Source organism: Rhododendron vialii, chromosome 10a (genome assembly GCF_030253575.1).
Source record: "Rhododendron vialii isolate Sample 1 chromosome 10a, ASM3025357v1".
NCBI lineage: Eukaryota > Viridiplantae > Streptophyta > Magnoliopsida > Ericales > Ericaceae > Rhododendron > Rhododendron vialii.
Genome location: NC_080566.1, coordinates 2,928,708 through 2,945,319, shown reverse-complemented (window position 1 = coordinate 2,945,319; position 16,612 = coordinate 2,928,708). Strand labels below are relative to the sequence as shown.

At 40.7% G+C, this 16,612-nt stretch overlaps 2 protein-coding genes and 1 long non-coding RNA gene across 6 annotated transcripts in view; 1 reads left to right on the top strand and 2 right to left on the bottom strand.

The window, feature by feature from the left end:
* LOC131304748 (uncharacterized) overlaps nucleotides 1–7,039 on the top strand; it is a 44,581-nt gene extending 37,542 nt beyond the window's left edge. The window contains exon 3 of the long non-coding RNA XR_009192462.1: nucleotides 7,030–7,039. This is a non-coding gene — a long non-coding RNA (uncharacterized LOC131304748). The remainder of the gene's footprint in view (nucleotides 1–7,029) is intronic.
* On the bottom strand, nucleotides 1,032–8,952 carry LOC131304745 (AAA-ATPase At3g28580-like). 3 transcript variants are annotated; one of them, XR_009192460.1, is made up of 4 exons: nucleotides 8,427–8,952; nucleotides 2,709–3,005; nucleotides 1,359–2,088; nucleotides 1,032–1,141 (listed from the first exon to the last, which is right to left on the bottom strand). XR_009192460.1 is itself a non-coding variant. In XM_058332091.1 (3 exons), exons 1-3 carry the CDS (start codon nucleotides 8,885–8,887, stop codon nucleotides 1,449–1,451), a joined length of 1,398 nt encoding a protein of 465 aa, XP_058188074.1. In that variant the 5' UTR covers nucleotides 8,888–8,952; the 3' UTR covers nucleotides 1,032–1,448. The 3 variants fall into 3 exon arrangements, 1 of the variants encoding a protein (XP_058188074.1); XR_009192461.1 differs by lacking the exon at nucleotides 8,427–8,952 and adding an exon at nucleotides 4,404–4,968; XM_058332091.1 differs by having other exon boundaries at nucleotides 1,032–2,088.
* Nucleotides 8,953–13,055: 4,103 nt separating this feature from the next.
* LOC131304744 (AAA-ATPase At3g28580-like) lies at nucleotides 13,056–15,443 on the bottom strand. Of its 2 annotated transcripts, none has more exons than XM_058332088.1 (3): nucleotides 14,836–15,443; nucleotides 14,234–14,536; nucleotides 13,056–14,164 (listed from the first exon to the last, which is right to left on the bottom strand). In XM_058332088.1, exons 1-3 carry the CDS (start codon nucleotides 15,300–15,302, stop codon nucleotides 13,471–13,473), a joined length of 1,464 nt encoding a protein of 487 aa, XP_058188071.1. In that variant the 5' UTR covers nucleotides 15,303–15,443; the 3' UTR covers nucleotides 13,056–13,470. The 2 variants fall into 2 exon arrangements, with proteins under 2 accessions (XP_058188071.1, XP_058188072.1); XM_058332089.1 differs by having other exon boundaries at nucleotides 14,234–14,530.
* Nucleotides 15,444–16,612: the final 1,169 nt, after the last annotated feature.

Below are 16,612 nucleotides of genomic sequence, written 5' to 3'. Positions count from 1 at the left end.
AAGAAAAGTCAGACAAAACGCAATTGAAGTATGGTTCTTTCTTTTATACAAATCTTATATTGAGGTGAAATTTCTATCAAATGGTTTAAAAGATACCATAATTAAATCAAACGGCTTAAATTAATGCATTCGGAACTTCGCTCCTTAAAATAACGTCCGATTTTTTTCGGAATAAGTAATCGTGTTACCCATAATTTTATTGGATTGCGTGCTCTCCTACGATATCATTAGAGAATCCATTCTTTTCTTTCTGGAAATGGAAAATTACAGAAACAGATTCCCAACTTCGTTTCGTTCGAGGAAATGGGGTAATAATTTGTACGACGATTTGATTTCTGATGTTGAAGTACACACCAAAAGCCCACTCCCCACCACTACTTCCACTTCAATAAAAAAGCTACTTTTTTGACATGTAATTTCCTGACCTAATTGCAATTTGATACTTATCTCTGGAGATACATGTTATAGGTTGACAAATTTAGATGGTGAAAGAGTGATTGGAATTATGATTAGAGGTGAGAAGAAGTTCATACTCCGTTAAATAATAATAATAATAACCGGACGTCTGGACCAACTTTCTCGCAGCTCGACCAATTTTGGAACCCTGAAATTAACAATCGGCAAACACTTTAGTGACAAGCTATATCCGTCTCAAATTACTGATTTCTTTTCGCTAGTATTTCAAATGTGTCAAGAAATTGTCTATATTTTTATTAATTTGTGGAGTAGTAGTAAGCTTTAAATGTAATAGAGATTTTGTTTAATAGATTTTAATAAATTTTAGTTGAACAAAGTTTTCAAAATCAAAGCAGACATTATAGATGGCAAACTATAGGGAATATTTCAAGTGGTACGATTGCCCAAAAAGAATAAACAATTTGAAACGAAGGGAGTATGTAGTAAAGGCGGTTGTTCAATCGAAGTAAAATTTTTGTATGAGTCATTATACCCAAGTTAGTTTTAATTATAACCAAGTTAGTTTTAATTGAGTATAGCAGAGATTAGATAATGAACTTGTAAATGGGAACTCATTGAAACAGATCTTTAATTAGTACAAACAAATACTAAAATATTTTTTTTTACAAGAGATAAAAGAAATCATTTTGTAACAAAATACTAAAAAATACTAAACTAATACTTCCTCCGTCCCAAATTGTTTGTCCGGTCCGTAAAACGATAACTTAAAAATAATGCAATTTTTTCAAGTAAAAATTCAAACTTTTTTCATAAATTAAAAATACTCATTGATATCTAGTAAGTTGTTGAAATTTTTTTTATTTTTTCTTGCAAAAATTATATTATTTTTTACACTCCGTTTTGCGGACCGGACAATCATTTTGGGACAGAGAGAGTAGTACGTATTCCTGTCAATCCTATTTCCAAACTGAACCCAAATCATTTTTTACAACCTATTGTCCGACCAACTTGCGCGCCTAAACTCAAATCGCTTACATCCGCCCGTTTTCTCCCTCCCCTTTCTTCTCCAACGCTTCGATCAGTTTCTTCAAGCACTCCTCGCCGCAATCTTCCCCTTTCCCCCTCCTCGCAATCAAACTCTCGGCTACGTCTGCCGGAGTGATGCTACTCTCATTCAACAACCCTTCGATTTTCCCAAACAACTCATGATCCTCAATCCCCAAATAATTCTTTGCCAAGATCCTAAACGCCTCGAATCCACAATACGGCATCTCGACATGCTTGTCCATTCTCCCCCTCCGAAGCAGCGCCGAATCGAGCGCCTCCACGTTGTTCGTTGTGAAAACCATTAGCCTCCCGCCCTCATTCGCCGAGAAAAGTCCGTCGAGGCAATTCAACAGTCCGGATAACGTCACCTTTTCTAGTATATTTTTGACTGTTTTTCCGTCGTCCTTGTCATTCTTCTCCCTTTGGTTCGTGATATTGCTCGAGCAATCAATGTCTTCAATCACGAGCATTGAATTGCAGGGGATTCTGTTCAACAGGCGTTTTAAGGCTGCATTGCTTCGAACTGCTGTTAATTCAAGGTCGTAGACATCGTAGCTTAGCAAATTCGCAATTGCCGCGATCATTGTGGATTTACCGGTGCCTGGAGGGCCGTAAAGGAGGTACCTGTTGGGATTCAATGGAAATTAAACCATAACTATTTGGAGTTACGTACAACAGAAATTTAAATAATTTTAGAGACCTTCTACGGGAACCGACAGAAAGAGAATTGATGGCAACCGACCAATTGTGAGGCCCATTTCGGGATCCCACGGAGATGATCCAAATCATAGATTAATTTTATATGTTATGATAAAGACGAAAGTTGACTATTTTCCTTTTTGTCTTTTATGAATGGAAAACCATTTTTCATTGTTTCATTTCAAAAGGAGATGAAAGAAAGTAAAAGATGCTAACAACAAATAAGGAGAGGAAATGAAAAGACAGAGCACAAAGTTTCTTTTTAAAATGTGCACAAAAAAGTTTTATTTTTAAATTTTATGTCCTCTCGAAAGGGAAATCAAACAATGAAAAAGAGCACTTTCTTTTCTCTTTTCCCAATTCCCCCAAATCATTGGAATGAGAGATGCTATCGAGTATCTCCCCGTATGTGCCGAGTTGAATGGCTAAATCGGCCGCTTGACAGCATCCCCGGATCTATTTGGTGAGAAAAAAATGTCAAAAAAGTTATGAAGACATAAACTACTCCTGGAAATTAAACTTTGAAACATGAATTTAAACAATACCCTCTCTTCCACGGCTTTCCGATCCTCCTATAGTAATCGCTCCCCGTAGAAAACCTGATCAGATCATCGATAATGTCTTCCTTCTTCTCTTTCTCCACAGCAAGAGTCTCGAAGTTGGCTGGATGATCAAAATCCATTATGTAATCCCAGTAGGCTCCGTGCTCGCTCGAACTGTTGGAGTAGAGCTTCAGCTGTCGATTGCTCGCCGCCACCGCCTTACCCTCTTCCATCACATGCCTCAGGTATTCCCCCACCACCATTTTCCGGTTCCTTTTCCGAAAAGTGAGGGCATAGTACCTGTTTTGTTTTGTTTTTGTTTTCTAAATCAATGGTTAGTTTGATTACTTAAAACAGGATATTATAACAACTGATGTTAGGAACACAATTTTATATCATAATTTCAAGCCCAACTGTGTCGGCAGGCGCTTAATTCACGTTAGGTTTTCATTCATCAAACGGCTCTTAACACAATCGTGTTTGCGTTCTGATTAAATTGTGTTCGCATTGATGTTCTAGAATTGTGTTGTTTCAAATTCTATACTTTTTGCACGAGGCAAGAGTTCAAACCGCATCAGCCCCAATCCCTAAGATTAGTAGTAGAATGGGATTTGCATTGTTCGGAACACAAAAAAAGCAAGAAACCTTGACAAGAAACCACACGCAACTCTGTTTCTATGTTAATTTCTTGTATTTGATTGCAACCCAAAACCTCAAAACCAAAACAAAACAAAACAAAAGAAAAGCAAAAAAAAAAAAAAAACACCCCAAGATCAACTCAATTTCCGGTTGAACTATGTCTTCCGTGCAACTAAACATCAAAAACCATTTACCCGAAAACAAGTTTTCCTTGTAAGCCAAAACCATCATCGTGTCAAATATAAAACTCAAGAGGTGCTATGCACGCTCAGATCTTATTAAATTTGTCCCACATCGCTCATTTAAGCCACCTAAATTTAGTTAATAAAATCTAAAGGTTACTACATCTACAGTAAATTAGTTTTAGGTTGGAACCTCCAAAAAATTTAATATGGTATCAGAGTTAGGTCTTGAATGAACTCACCTCTCGTGGAAAAATCTCTGCCATTTCTGTCGCCCAAGTCAATTACTCAGGTTTTTGTTTGTCACCTCCACATGCATTCGGACTACACGTGAGGTCATTGTCACACATCGCTCAAACAAATCGGGACGGAGGGAGTAAAATTACCCAAGTCAATCGCTCAGGTCTTTTGTGGGAGTCTCTGTCATCAATTGCTCAGGTCTTTGTCTGTCATCTCCACGTGCATCCGGATTACACGTGAGATCATTGTCACACATTGCTCAAACAAATCGGGATGGAAAGAGAAACACGTGAGGTCCTTGTCACACATCTCTCAAACAAATCAGGATGGAAGGAGAAACACGTGAGGTCCTTGTCACACATCGATCAAACAAATCGGGACGAAGGGAGTAAAATTGCCCAAGTCAATCGCTCAGGTCTTTGTCTGTCACCTCTACGTGCGTCTGGACTGCACATGAGGTCCTGGTCACACATCGCTCAAACAAATCGGGACGGAGGAAGTAAAATTAAAACTACTTTCACCTATAGCCAATTGATATTAGGTTAGAACACTCCAAGAAATTTAACTTGACCTATCACAAATGGAATCGGAATGGCCTCCAAACCCATTTGTGTCAGGATCAAAGGCAGCTTCGTACCTGTTATTCCTCAAGCCGCGGTAAACATCACCCTGATCTTTCTCTTTCCCCAGATGCCACCAAACCGTAACCCCATCAAATTCATCGGAAACCGCCTCGCCGTCGTCCACACACAGCACGGGAGCGTTGATATCTCTTACCGAGTTGGCCTTCAGCCGCGGCGCCTGGGCCGAGCATTTAGAACTAAGGTAAGTCTCGATGGCGGCGTAGGCCTCGTGGTTTTTGGGCCCACTGCTGTCCGTCGAGTCCTCGCTGAACCTGATTTGGACGTAAGGGTCCATGGAGCTAACCAGTTTTCGAAGGCACCGTTCGAGGTAGCCGCCGAAGTGGTTGAAGAGGAATTGTTGGAACATGGTTAGGACCACCATGGAGGCCGCGATCGCCATCCCGAGGCCGATTTGGCTCATCCCTTGTTGGCCTGGAGAACCCTGGTGGCCCATGAAAGGCAGAAGGTTCACCATTTTTTCAGGTTTTTGAGGTTTTGTATGTGTTGTGTTTGATTTCTATACTTGGTGAGTGCTCTGTTTAGTGGGGTGGAAGTTGGGGTCTTTTATATAGGCGCAGAGAGGATAAGTTGGGGTCTTTTACAGTAATGCTACACGCACAGCAACTGTGCACAGATTTTGTGCATAGATTTTTTGTGGGGGTTTACTATGGGTTCCACACAAATAATTCGAGCCGTTCATTAAATGTAAAACATTTTTTTAAGCGGTCTCCGCAAAAAATCAGCTCAATCCAATACTCATAGATGCCTGATTCAATCATTTAACTTTTCATTCGAATCTCAGGATAATGAAAAGTTAAATGATTGAATCAAACACTTATAGATATCGGATTAAGCTGATTTTTGGTAGGGGGCCTTGAAAAAATGTTTTACATTTAATGAACGGCTCGAATTATTTGTGTGGGACATGTAGTGGGCCCCACAAAAAATCTGTGCACAAAATATGTGCATAGTTACTGTGCGTGTAGCATTACTGGGTCTTTTATATGAGTAAGTCTACAGTTATCGATCGGAAAATCCCGATCGGAATCCCGACGCTCTGCCGGGCACGCTCCGGCCACCGGACAGTCGATCCGATCCGTCCAATAATTCTAAAAAAAAAACCGAGTGGGCTGACGCGAGAATAAACGGTATCCAACGTGTGTAAGTGGCCGATCCAAGCACTCCATTTTTGTGTTTGGATCGGCCAAAAACGGAGTGTTTGGATCGGCCAAAAAAGGAGTGCTTGGATCGGCCACTTACACACGTCGGATGCCATTTATTCTTGCGTAAGCCCACTCGATTTTTTTTTATAGAATTATTGGACGGATCGGATCGACCATCCGGTGGCCGGAGAGTACCCGGCGGGACGTCGGGATTCCGAACGAGATTTTCCGATCTGTAGACTTTCTGCTTTTGTATAGGCACAGAGAGGATGAAAAAAAGAGTCCTGCTACACACAGTAGATCTGTGAACAGATTATGCACAGATTTTGTTGTGGAGCTCATCATGGATCCTATACAAATCATCCGAGCCGTTCATTAAACGTAAAAAAAAATTCAAAGGTCTACATAAAAAATAATCTCAATCCGATATCTATAGGTGCTTTATTCAACCATCTAACTTTTCATTTAGATTTTCGGATAATGAAAAGTTATATGGTTGGATTGAACATCTATAGGTATCGGATTGAGCTTATTTTTTACAGGAACCTTGAAAAAATATTTTACATTTAATGAACAAATCGGATGATTTGTGTGGGACCCGTGATGGGCCCCACAATGAAATCTGTGCACAATCTGTACACAGATCTGCTGTGTACGTAGACTTTTTGTGAAAAAAAATGCTATTGAGTTGCCATACTAGTCACCAATTGGTTTGGGGGAAAAGTAAGGAACACTTTTATAATGCAAGCACCGGCCGCTACGTACCGATTTAACTGATGCGGTTACAGCCTAAAATATAGATAAGCTTGAAAAATCGTAGGTGTATAAATCGGTCATCCGTCACCCGAATAATTGTGACAGCCAATTATAGGCGCATTAAAGTTTTTTCGCTGAAAATGATTTTTGGAATTCACGACAGTGAAAATTTATTCTCGTTATGTATTATTCGGCATTTTCCACAACTTAAAACTGGAGTCACATTCGTCCAATGCGATGGTCCCTACATGTTTATGCACCTACACACCATAGGCGCATGATTTTTGGAAGAGTGGGTACTTATGTTGGGTTCCTATTTGGTGATGATCCCTAATCAAGAAACTTACTACTTCTTTTTTGAAAGTAAAAAGTAAAACAATACCCTCTCTTCCACGGCTTTCCGATCCTCCTATGGTAATCTCTCCCCGTAGAAAACCTGATCAGATCGGCGATAATGTCTTCCTTCTTCTCTTTCTCCATAGAACCAGTCTACCCACACAGACAAAAGTGAACAGATTTTTTTATGGAATCCACCACGGGTCCCGCACAAATGATCCGAACCGTTCATTAAATGTAAAACACTTTTTCGAAGGTTCCTATGAAAAATCAGCTCAATCCGATACCTATAAGTTTTTGACCCAATTATCTAACTTTTCATTAGGATTTCAAGAAAATGAAAAGTTAAATAATTGGATCTAACACCTATAAGTATCGTTTTAAGATGATTTTTCACAAGGACCCTTAAAAAAGTGTTTTACATTCAATGAACGTTTTGGATCATTTGTGTAGGATCCATGGTCGGCCCCACAAAAAAATCTGTGCACAATCTGTGCATATAATGTTTGTGTGGACAGATTTTCTGTTCTCCATAGCAAGAGTCTCGAAGTTGGCTGAATGATCGAAATCCATTATGCAATCCCAGTAAGGGCGTAATACCTGTTTTGTTTTTGTTTGATTACTTAAAACAGGATACTATAACAACGGATGTTAGGAACACACTTTTAGCCCAACTGTATCAGGAGGCGTTTGATTCACGTTAGGTTTTCATTCATCAAACGACTTTCAACACAATTGTGTTCGCATTGGTGTTTTGAAATTGTGTTACTTCAAACCCTATACTCCTTGCACGAGGCAAGGGTTCAAACCACACCGGCCCCAACCCCTTTCCCTTAGATTAGGAGTAGAATGGGATTTGCATTGGTCCAAACACACACACACAAAGCAATAAACCTTGACAAGAAACCACACGCTAACTCTATTTCTATGTTAATTTCTTGTATTTGGTTGCGACCCAAAACCTCAAAAGCAAAACAAAACAAACAAAAAAGAGTGGTGCTACAGTCCCGACCAAAAGGGTTTTCGATCAAATTCCGACGCCCCGTCGGGTACATTCCGGCCACCGGACGGCCGATCCGATATATACAAAAACATGGAGTGTTTGGATTGAGCACCTACACACTTCGGATGCCGTTGATTCTAGCGTAGGCTCACTCGATTTTTCTTTTAGAATTTTTGGACAATTCGGATCAACCATCCGATGGCCGGAATGTACCCAGCAGGACGTCGGGATTCCGATCGGGATTTTGGGTCGGGAATCGTATCATTAACGAACAAAAAACCCCAAGATCAACTCAATGTCCTGTTGAACTCCGTCTTCCGTGCGAAATTTTTTTCAATGACGGGCGGGTACCACACGGTACCTGCATCTGAACCTTCCATTGCGTTTTTTGACAGCTTGAATTTGAAAAGAGAAAAAATATTACGTTTTTGCCAGATGCCCAGAACCATCATCGGATCAAATAAATATAAAACTCGAGAGGTGCTATGGATATAGACACACAGACCTTATATCACAAATGAAAAAATATTGTTTACGGAGGTGCTGTAAACAAGTGTTTACAACTACAATCATGACCGTCTAAAATATTTAAGTTGTTTTGGACGATCGAAATGTTAATGAAACTTTTACGGAGAAAAGTTTAACTTTTGAACGGCTGTGACTGGTTGGTGCTGTAAATACGTTACCTTTGTAAATAAGTATATTCTGATCACAAATGGATTCGGAATCGCGAGCGACTCAGAACTCATTTGTGTCAGGATTAAACTCAGCTTTCGTACCTGTTATTCCTCGAGCCGCGGTAAACATCACCCTGATCTTTCTCCTTCTCCAGATGCCACCAAACCGTAACCCCATCAAACTCATCGGAAACCCCCTCGCCGTCGTCCACACACAGCACGGGAGCGTTGATATCTCTTACCGAGTTGGCCTTCAGCCGCGGCGCCTGGGCCGAGCATTTAGAACTCAGGTAGGTCTCGATGGCGGCGTAGGCCTCGTAGTTCTTGGGCCCGCCGCTGTCCGTCGAGTCCTCGCTGAACCTGATTTGGACGTAAGGGTCCACTGAGCTGACCAGTTTTCGAAGGCACCGTTCGAGGTAGCCGCCGAAGCTGTTGAAGAGGAATTGTTGGAACATGGTTAGGACCACCATGGAGGCCGCGATTGCCATGCCCAGGCCGATTTGGCTCATCCCTTGCTGGCCTGGAGAACCCTGGTGGCCGATGAAAGGTAGAAGGTTCACCATTTTATGAGGTTTTGTATGTGAACGTGTTTGGTTTCTTACTTGGTGAGTGCTCTGTTTAGTGGGGTGGCCGTTGGGGTCTTTTATGCAATTTTTTTAGTGCCGGTGGGTACCATGTCACTTGGCTGATGTGGTGCCTAGCAGACACAGAGCTGTCCAAAAATGTGTTGGATAACCGAGATTGAAACACTTTCTTCTCTCTCACCCCCACACTCTCTCTCTCCTCTTGCTCTTTCCTTTTTCTCTCTTTAAATACGAGCTGTCCAAAATTAAAATTGACAGCCTAAATGCACCAAGCGGGCACCACATAGTATCCGTTTGGCATTGAAAAATTTCTCAGGTCTTATATAGGCACAGAGAGGATGTAAAAATATGCTCTTGAGTTGCCATACTAGTCACCAATTGGTTTGGGGAAAAAAGTGGGGAACACATCCATAATGCACACTACGGAGCAAAGTTTTAAGCACCGGACCCATTTTGTGACACTGATACAGTTATGGCCTAAAATATAGATAAGCCTGAAAAATCATGCGTGCATCTATAGGTATTGGTTTACCCGATTAATTGTGACGGCCAATTATAGGCGCATTAAAGTTTTTTTCTGCAGAAAATGATTTATGGAATTCACGACAGTCAAAATTTATTCTCGTTACATATTGTTCGGCATTTTTTACAACATCATTAACTTAAAACTTAAACTAGACTCACAATTGTCTCGCGCGATGGTCCTACGTGTTTATGCACCTCATACTGCACACCATATTTACTCACATGATTTTTGGAATAAGGGTACTTTTGTTGGGTTTTGAAGCCTAATTTGTGATCATCACCAATCAAGAAACACATGATTTTTAAGCCTATTTTGTTGTGTTCCTTAAGTGGGTTTTTTTTTCTCTAGACTTCTTGAAAAGTTTTTTTTTTTTTTTTTTTGGAATAGTTTGAAAAGTTAATGCTACTGTAATTGTTATGAGTTAGAGCTATGTGGAAAAATACAAATGGGAAGGTTCGTTTCTGGTATGAATATTCTCTTTGGAGTCTATTATTGAGTAAATTCCAAACAAATACCACTGGATGAATCATCATTCCCAAATCATATAGTATGTCAATAGAACTGCAAATGAATTGGGTTAAGTTTGAGGCTCGGTATGTTAAGAGCTCGAATCAATTTGTAATTAGAAGACAAATTAACAGAGCTTGAATTACTAAAAGTAATCGAACTGAAATCAAGTTAGCCATTATCCAGTTTAAGAAGATAAACTCGGCTCGTATGCATATGAACCCGGCTTGTATGTATAGACTTGGCACGATGACTACTCAAATGGAGATCGAGTTCTCAATTATTAATTGTGCTCAAGCTAGATTTAGCTAGGCTCAATCTAAGATCGGGCCCACTAAATTTTAAAAGAGCCAAGCTCAAATATTCTGTCCGGGTGGCCCAACATTAGTCTTCATTACGCATTTAAGGAGAGTCTACTCACTTAATTCTGAATTTTACATAAATATGTGATGTAGAACGATGTTAGATACAAATGATTGACATCGCCCCATGATCACTTAAAAACATCTTTTCCAGCCTAAATAATTACTCCTATGAATCACCCCTTACGTCATTTCCTGTTTTCAAGAACTTATTACTCCCTCCGTCCCATAAAGTTGGTTCCCTACGAAATTACGCGTAATTTTCAAACTTAAAAATAATATTTACAAATATAATTTTCCGATTTTTTTGCACCGTTCAAAAGATTTCATCGAGATCTATCAAACAAGATCTATATTGCACAACAAATTATCTTTGGTAAGTACCTTATTTTCAAGCTTAAAAAATTGCACGTAATTTCTTAGAAGACTAGGTTTGAATCACCCATTATGATGCTGAGACAAACCCCAGCACAACCTTTAGAGGCTTGATAGGGCCATGAAATAAAAATGAAGGGCTCTGTTTCACAGTGCACATTTTCATGTTTAGATTTCATGTTTCCTAACAATTTCCCAACCTTTATTAGGTTGGTCAATTGTCTATTTGGTCTTCTAGGCAGTACCATTTTTTAATTGCGTTCTTGACCTTTTTCCTTTGCTTATTTCTCCGTTGTTAACTGAAACTTTCCCGTGATAGAGTCCAACGTCACGATCCAATTCCGTTCAATCCCAAGTCACGAACCAGTGGTCTACGAATACACTACGAGGATCGCCGGAGAGTAAACCGACGAGGTACTGACCAACGATTTGGATAATTTGCGTGGGACCCTGAAGTGAGCCCCGTAATTGGTCGGTACCCTGTCGGGTGCAAACGAGCCGAGCAAGGCCAAACTTTTGCAGTGTTTGAGTTCGGCAAACTCGAGCTTGGGCTTGGCTTGTTTGTAAACAAATCGAGCCATTAACGAGCCGAGCCTGACTAAATTACTTAACGAGCCTCTTTAAATAAGCCAAGCTTATGTAACGAGCCTAACCATGCTTTTAAGTGTTAAACTCGGCTCGTCTCGTTTAGTAAACGAGCCTAAAATTCAAACTCTAATGAGTCGAGTCGAGGCGAGCCACGAACTGCTCGTGAGCAACTCAGTCCGTTTAATTTGGAGACCATTTACCATCATAGCTTCCTTTACAAACAAAATTATGATCATCAGGGCAAGACTTTCTTACACACTTGCTTACACAAAATGATGAGTCCAACCTAGTATTTACACTTTGATGACTACTGGCTTACCAATTAAAAGAAGGCTAAGCTTGACTTTAGTAATCGAAAAAAGGCAAAGTACTCAAGTTTCAATGTATTCCTAAAGGTTTCAATCAGATTTGATTTATTAGTTTCCTAAAGTATTCAACCTGTATCAACTAAGTTCTTTTCGTACTCCAATTGCAAATAACCATACTCCTCCTACTCATTAGGACAAAACTTTCATTAAATAGTGTCTCACATGTCGCTGAGGTATATAGGGTCAAGTGGGGTCATTTGACCCCACTGACATGGCAATTATCGATTTGGACAAGTGTAATATTTTTTGGGAATCTGAGAAAATTGCCTCAGGTATTCTTGTTGCAATTACCCATTGGATTTGACAAGCGTGGGTAGTATTTGGTTGGGAGTTTAGTTTAGTTTAGTTTAGTTTAGTTTTGGTAGTAGGTGGAGAGAGAAATAGAGTAATGATTGAAGATAGGGGTAATGATTGGAGAGAGATAAAAGTAATAATTGAAAAAATAGGGTAATGATTGGAGAAAGAAATAGGTAATAATTGAAAACAAAACGGTGAACCGAACAAAGCCCAGATATTTTTGGGAACGAAAATGACATGAGGACTGATGCCCGGTGCAGGAAAATCATACCGACGGCTGCGTCGGGCCGTCTTCGGCCACCGGACGGCCGATCCGAGCCGTCCAAAAATTCTAAAAAAAAAAGACTGAGAAGGCCGACGCGAGAATCAACGGCATTCGATGTGCGTAGGTGCTCAATCCAAATATCTTATTTTTTTGTATATACATGGATCGGTCGTCTGGTGACAGGAGACGGCCCGACGTGGCCGTCGGTACGATTTTCTTGCACCGAGCGTCAGTACCAATAGCAGTTCTCTTTTGGGAATTTGAGAAACTTGCCCCAGGTATATTAATCTCCAATGTTCTTGCCCAAATGTTTTGCAAAAATTACGCTGCATTACCCTTTACACATGATTGTTCTCTCTCATAGTCCGTTCCGCAACGCAAAATTTTTTTTTATTTTTTAATAAGGTAATTTCAAGCTCAAAAATTATGGGATTATTGAAATTTAAAAATATACAATATGGATCTTATTTGAAAGATCTCATCTAGATCTTTTATACAATGTAAAAAAATTTGAAAAATTATTTTTCATTTACATTATTTTTGAGTTTGAAAATGTAAAATAAACTGTTTATTTTTTAAAAAGGTTTCTGGAACGGGGCCTCATAAAATTGAACTCATGCCCATCAATACATTTTTTGCTTCTTTGACTTTTTAGTTACTCTTTTAAGTTGTGCATTGACTTGGCATACACTAATTTTATGGTTTATTTTGAAATTATGGAAAAGAAATGAAAAGAAAGGAAAGTTTAAAAAAATTTCCTCCCCTTATTTGAATTTCGGAGAGAAAAGAAGAGATATTGAAAAAATATAGTTAAGTGCACAATGAAATTTTAAACGCAATCATATGTTACGAATAGATGTCTACTATAAGAAAAACTTCATTCATACAAAATAGCCGAGTACAAAATTAACCACCTTCAACAAGAGTGACTTTTATCAAGGTTACGCACAACCTTGAACTCTTGCTCTAATAACCTCAAACAACCGAAACCCGAAGTTAAACGATTACATAACGCTACGATACCGGAGACTACCAAGTCCGCGCACGCGACCAAACTCGAGGTGAAACCTCCTTACAAAAGATTTCACCAAATTTGTTCCCAAAACACCGCTTCATGAGCACAGCGAAACAGTCCTTGACACCCCCTACAAAAGCAGAAACAGCTGGGAAAGCTTCCCCTCTTCCCAGTCATTGAAACCAGACCTTTAACTACAAGGACTAATTAGTAACCTAACAAATATTCCCACCAACTCAAATTCCAAACAGAACCCAGTTCACTTGCATTCCCCATTTTCCAACTCCCCTTTCCCTTTCTTCTCCAACATTTCTCGGTTGATCGATTTCTTCGTTTCGCAGTTCTCCTCCAGCACTCGGATCAATTTGTTCAAGTAGTACTCCCTGCCGCAATCTTCAGCTTTCCCCCTCCTCTCGATCAGCGTCTCCGCCACGTCCGCCGGGGTAACGCTGCTCTCCTTCAACAACTCTTCAATCCTCCCAAACAACTCGTGCTCCTCAATCCTCAAATAGTTCTTCGCCAGAATCCTGAACGCCTCGAATCCGCAGTAGGTCATCTGGATGTGCTTGTCCATTCTCCCCCTACGAACCAGCGCCGAATCAAGCGCCTCCACGTTGTTCGTCGTGAAAACCATCAGCCTCCCTCCGTCGTTCGCCGAGAAAAGCCCGTCGATGCAATTTAACAATCCGGATAGCGTCACCTTTTCCAGTATCTTGACTGTTTTTTCTTCGTCCTGATTAGTCATCTCCCTCTGGTTAGTGATTTTGCTCGAGCAATCAATGTCTTCGATCACGAGGATAGAATTGCAAGGGATCCGGTTTAAGAGGCGTTTCAAAGCGGCGTTGCTCAGAACTGCTGTTAATTCGAGGTCGTAAACATCGTAGCTCAGTAAATTCGCCATTGCCGCGATCATGGTGGATTTACCAGTGCCTGGAGGGCCGTAAAGCAGGTACCTATTGGGAAAAAAAAAATCAAAATATTTTCATGGAAATCAAACTTTGAAATGTCAATTAAAACAATACCCTCTCTTCCATGGCTTTCCGATCCTCTTATAGTACTCTCTCCCCGTAGAAAACCTGATCAAATCGTCAATAATTTCTTCCTTCTTCTCCTTCTCCATAGCCAGAGTCTCGAATTTGGCCGGATGATCAAAATCCATTATGTAATTCCAATAGGCTCCGTGCTCGCTGGAACTGTTAGAGTAAAGCTTCAGCTGCCGATGGCTTGCCGCCACCGCCTTACCTTCTTCCATCACATGCCTCACGTATTCCCCGACCACAATTTCCCGGTTCTTTTTCCGAAAGGTAAGGGCATAGTACCTGTTTCTAAATCAGTGGCTAGTTTGATTACTTAAAACAGGATATTAAATCAGTGGAGTATCTTTCTTTCTTTTTTTTAATCTGAAAACATGTTTTTCTTGTTAGCCAAAACCATCATAATGTCAAATACTCCACATAATGCACCTGGGTTCGGACCGTCTACACGTAAGCCCCACATAATGCACGATAAATCTAACGAACCGCTCCGAACCCATTTGCATCTGAATCAAACTCAGCTTAGTACGTACGCCCGCAGGGCATGTACATCCGATAAAATAAAAAAAATCCTCAGCTTAGTAGAGTACCTGTTCCGCCTCGAGCCGCGGTAAATATCACCCTGGTCTTTCTCCCTCCCCAGATGCCACCAGACCGTAACCCCGTTAAACTCATCGGAAACCCCCTCGCCGTCGTCGACGCACAGCACGGGAGCGTTGATATCTCTGACCGAGTTGGCCTTCAGCCGCGGCGCCTGGGCCGAGCATTTGGAACTCAGGTAGGTCTCGATGGCGGCGTAGGCCTCGTAGTTCTTGGGGCCCCCGCCGTCCGTCGAATCCTCGGTGAACCTGATCTGGACGTAAGGGTCCATGGAGCTGACCAGTTTCCGGAGGCACCGTTCGAGGTAGCCGCCGAAGTGGCTGAAGAGGAATTGCTGGAACATGGTTAGGACCACCATGGAGGCCGCGATTGCCATGCCCAGACCCATTTGGCTCATCCCTTCATGGCCTGGAGACCCCTGCCCCTGGTGGCCCATGAAAGGCAGAGGGTTCACCATTTTTGTGTTTGATTTTCTTAGCTTGTGCAATACTCTGTTTTGAGGGGGGGTCTGCTTTATAGACGCAGGGGATGGATAGGAAAATGCTTCCCGACTTCCCAGTACTAGTCAACTTGGAGCATTGGTTGGGGGAAAGTAAAGGAGACGCCATGAAAGTTTTTGAGGATTATTGCTTCTTTTGTAACGGGAGGAATTTAAATATTAAAAAATTTATGATCAAAATTTATTTTTTTAAATAAATAAAAAAATAAGTTAATTTTTTTGTTTTTATTAAAAAATATTAAGTTTCGATCATAATTTTTTGCTTTCTAGATTTCTCTTGTCATGATGAAAAGTTAATAAATACGAAAATAATTTAAATAGGAAAAAGAAAGAAATCAAATGATTTATTAAACCGAACAAGCCTAATTCATAAAAGAGCTTAGACGAAGAATTAAGGGTGTGCATTCTTGTTGGGTTTTCAGTCTCCTTTGGTGATGATCTCCAAGCAAAAAATTTACTTGTTTTTGTTGGGGTTTTACTCTTTGTAGCATCTCCAACCCACATATCTATTTTGGAGACTGGAAAATTATTTTCTACATAATAAGTGGATGGGGACACTCCTTTTAGAGTGGTGCTATGTGCACTGATCATTTTCATACCGACGGCCGCACGCGGTTGTCTCCGGTCACTAGACAGCCGATTCGAGCCGTCCAAAAATTAAAAAAAAAAACCGATGGGCCCAACGCAGGAATCAACGGCATCCGATATGTGTAGGATGCTTGATCTAAACACCCTATTTTTCATGTGGCGCGCGCGACCGTCAGTACGATTTCCTTGCATATCCGTCGGTACCTATATCTTTATGCCTCCTTTTAAGAGGTTTCTCTTTTGAGAATAAAATTATCTTCTCCTGAGGAGGAGAAGTCTCCTTTTCCTCCAAACCAATTCCCCGGCGCCACGTCATTAACAGTGCCAAACCAAATGAAAATCACATGTGGTGTCTAAACATGGGTTAAAACTCTACTACTCCTCCGGTAAAAATTTAACCTTTGAAGGTTTCGAAAATTACCCACATGCCACAACACCCCATTATATCTCACAGATTAAAACGTGGAACGTGTGACTAAACAAATACTCTCTCCGTCCCATAGTTATTGATACCGTTCCGTACCGGCCGGTACGTACCGTTTTGACGAAGAACCGGTACCCTAACCCCCTAATTTCGTTCCGGTCTCAATACCGGTCATTACCGGTCGGTACCGGACTTTTCGGGAAATACCAGCCAGTATCGGGGGGCCGAAATTTTGCAGAGTTTTTTTTATTTATTT

Coding starts and splice junctions, on each gene's coding strand:
- LOC131304745 (XM_058332091.1), bottom strand. CDS start 8,887: ATGGTGAACCTTCTACCTTTCATCGGCCACCAGGGTTCTCCAGGCCAG. Junction 3,006..8,426: donor CGCGGCTCGAGGAATAACAG/GTACGAAAGCTG, acceptor AAAACAAAACAG/GTACTATGCCCTCACTTTTC. Junction 2,089..2,708: donor GGAAAGCCGTGGAAGAGAGG/GTATTGTTTAAA, acceptor GAATCCCAACAG/GTACCTCCTTTACGGCCCTC.
- LOC131304744 (XM_058332088.1), bottom strand. CDS start 15,302: ATGGTGAACCCTCTGCCTTTCATGGGCCACCAGGGGCAGGGGTCTCCA. Junction 14,537..14,835: donor CGCGGCTCGAGGCGGAACAG/GTACTCTACTAA, acceptor CCACTGATTTAG/AAACAGGTACTATGCCCTTA. Junction 14,165..14,233: donor GGAAAGCCATGGAAGAGAGG/GTATTGTTTTAA, acceptor TTTTCCCAATAG/GTACCTGCTTTACGGCCCTC.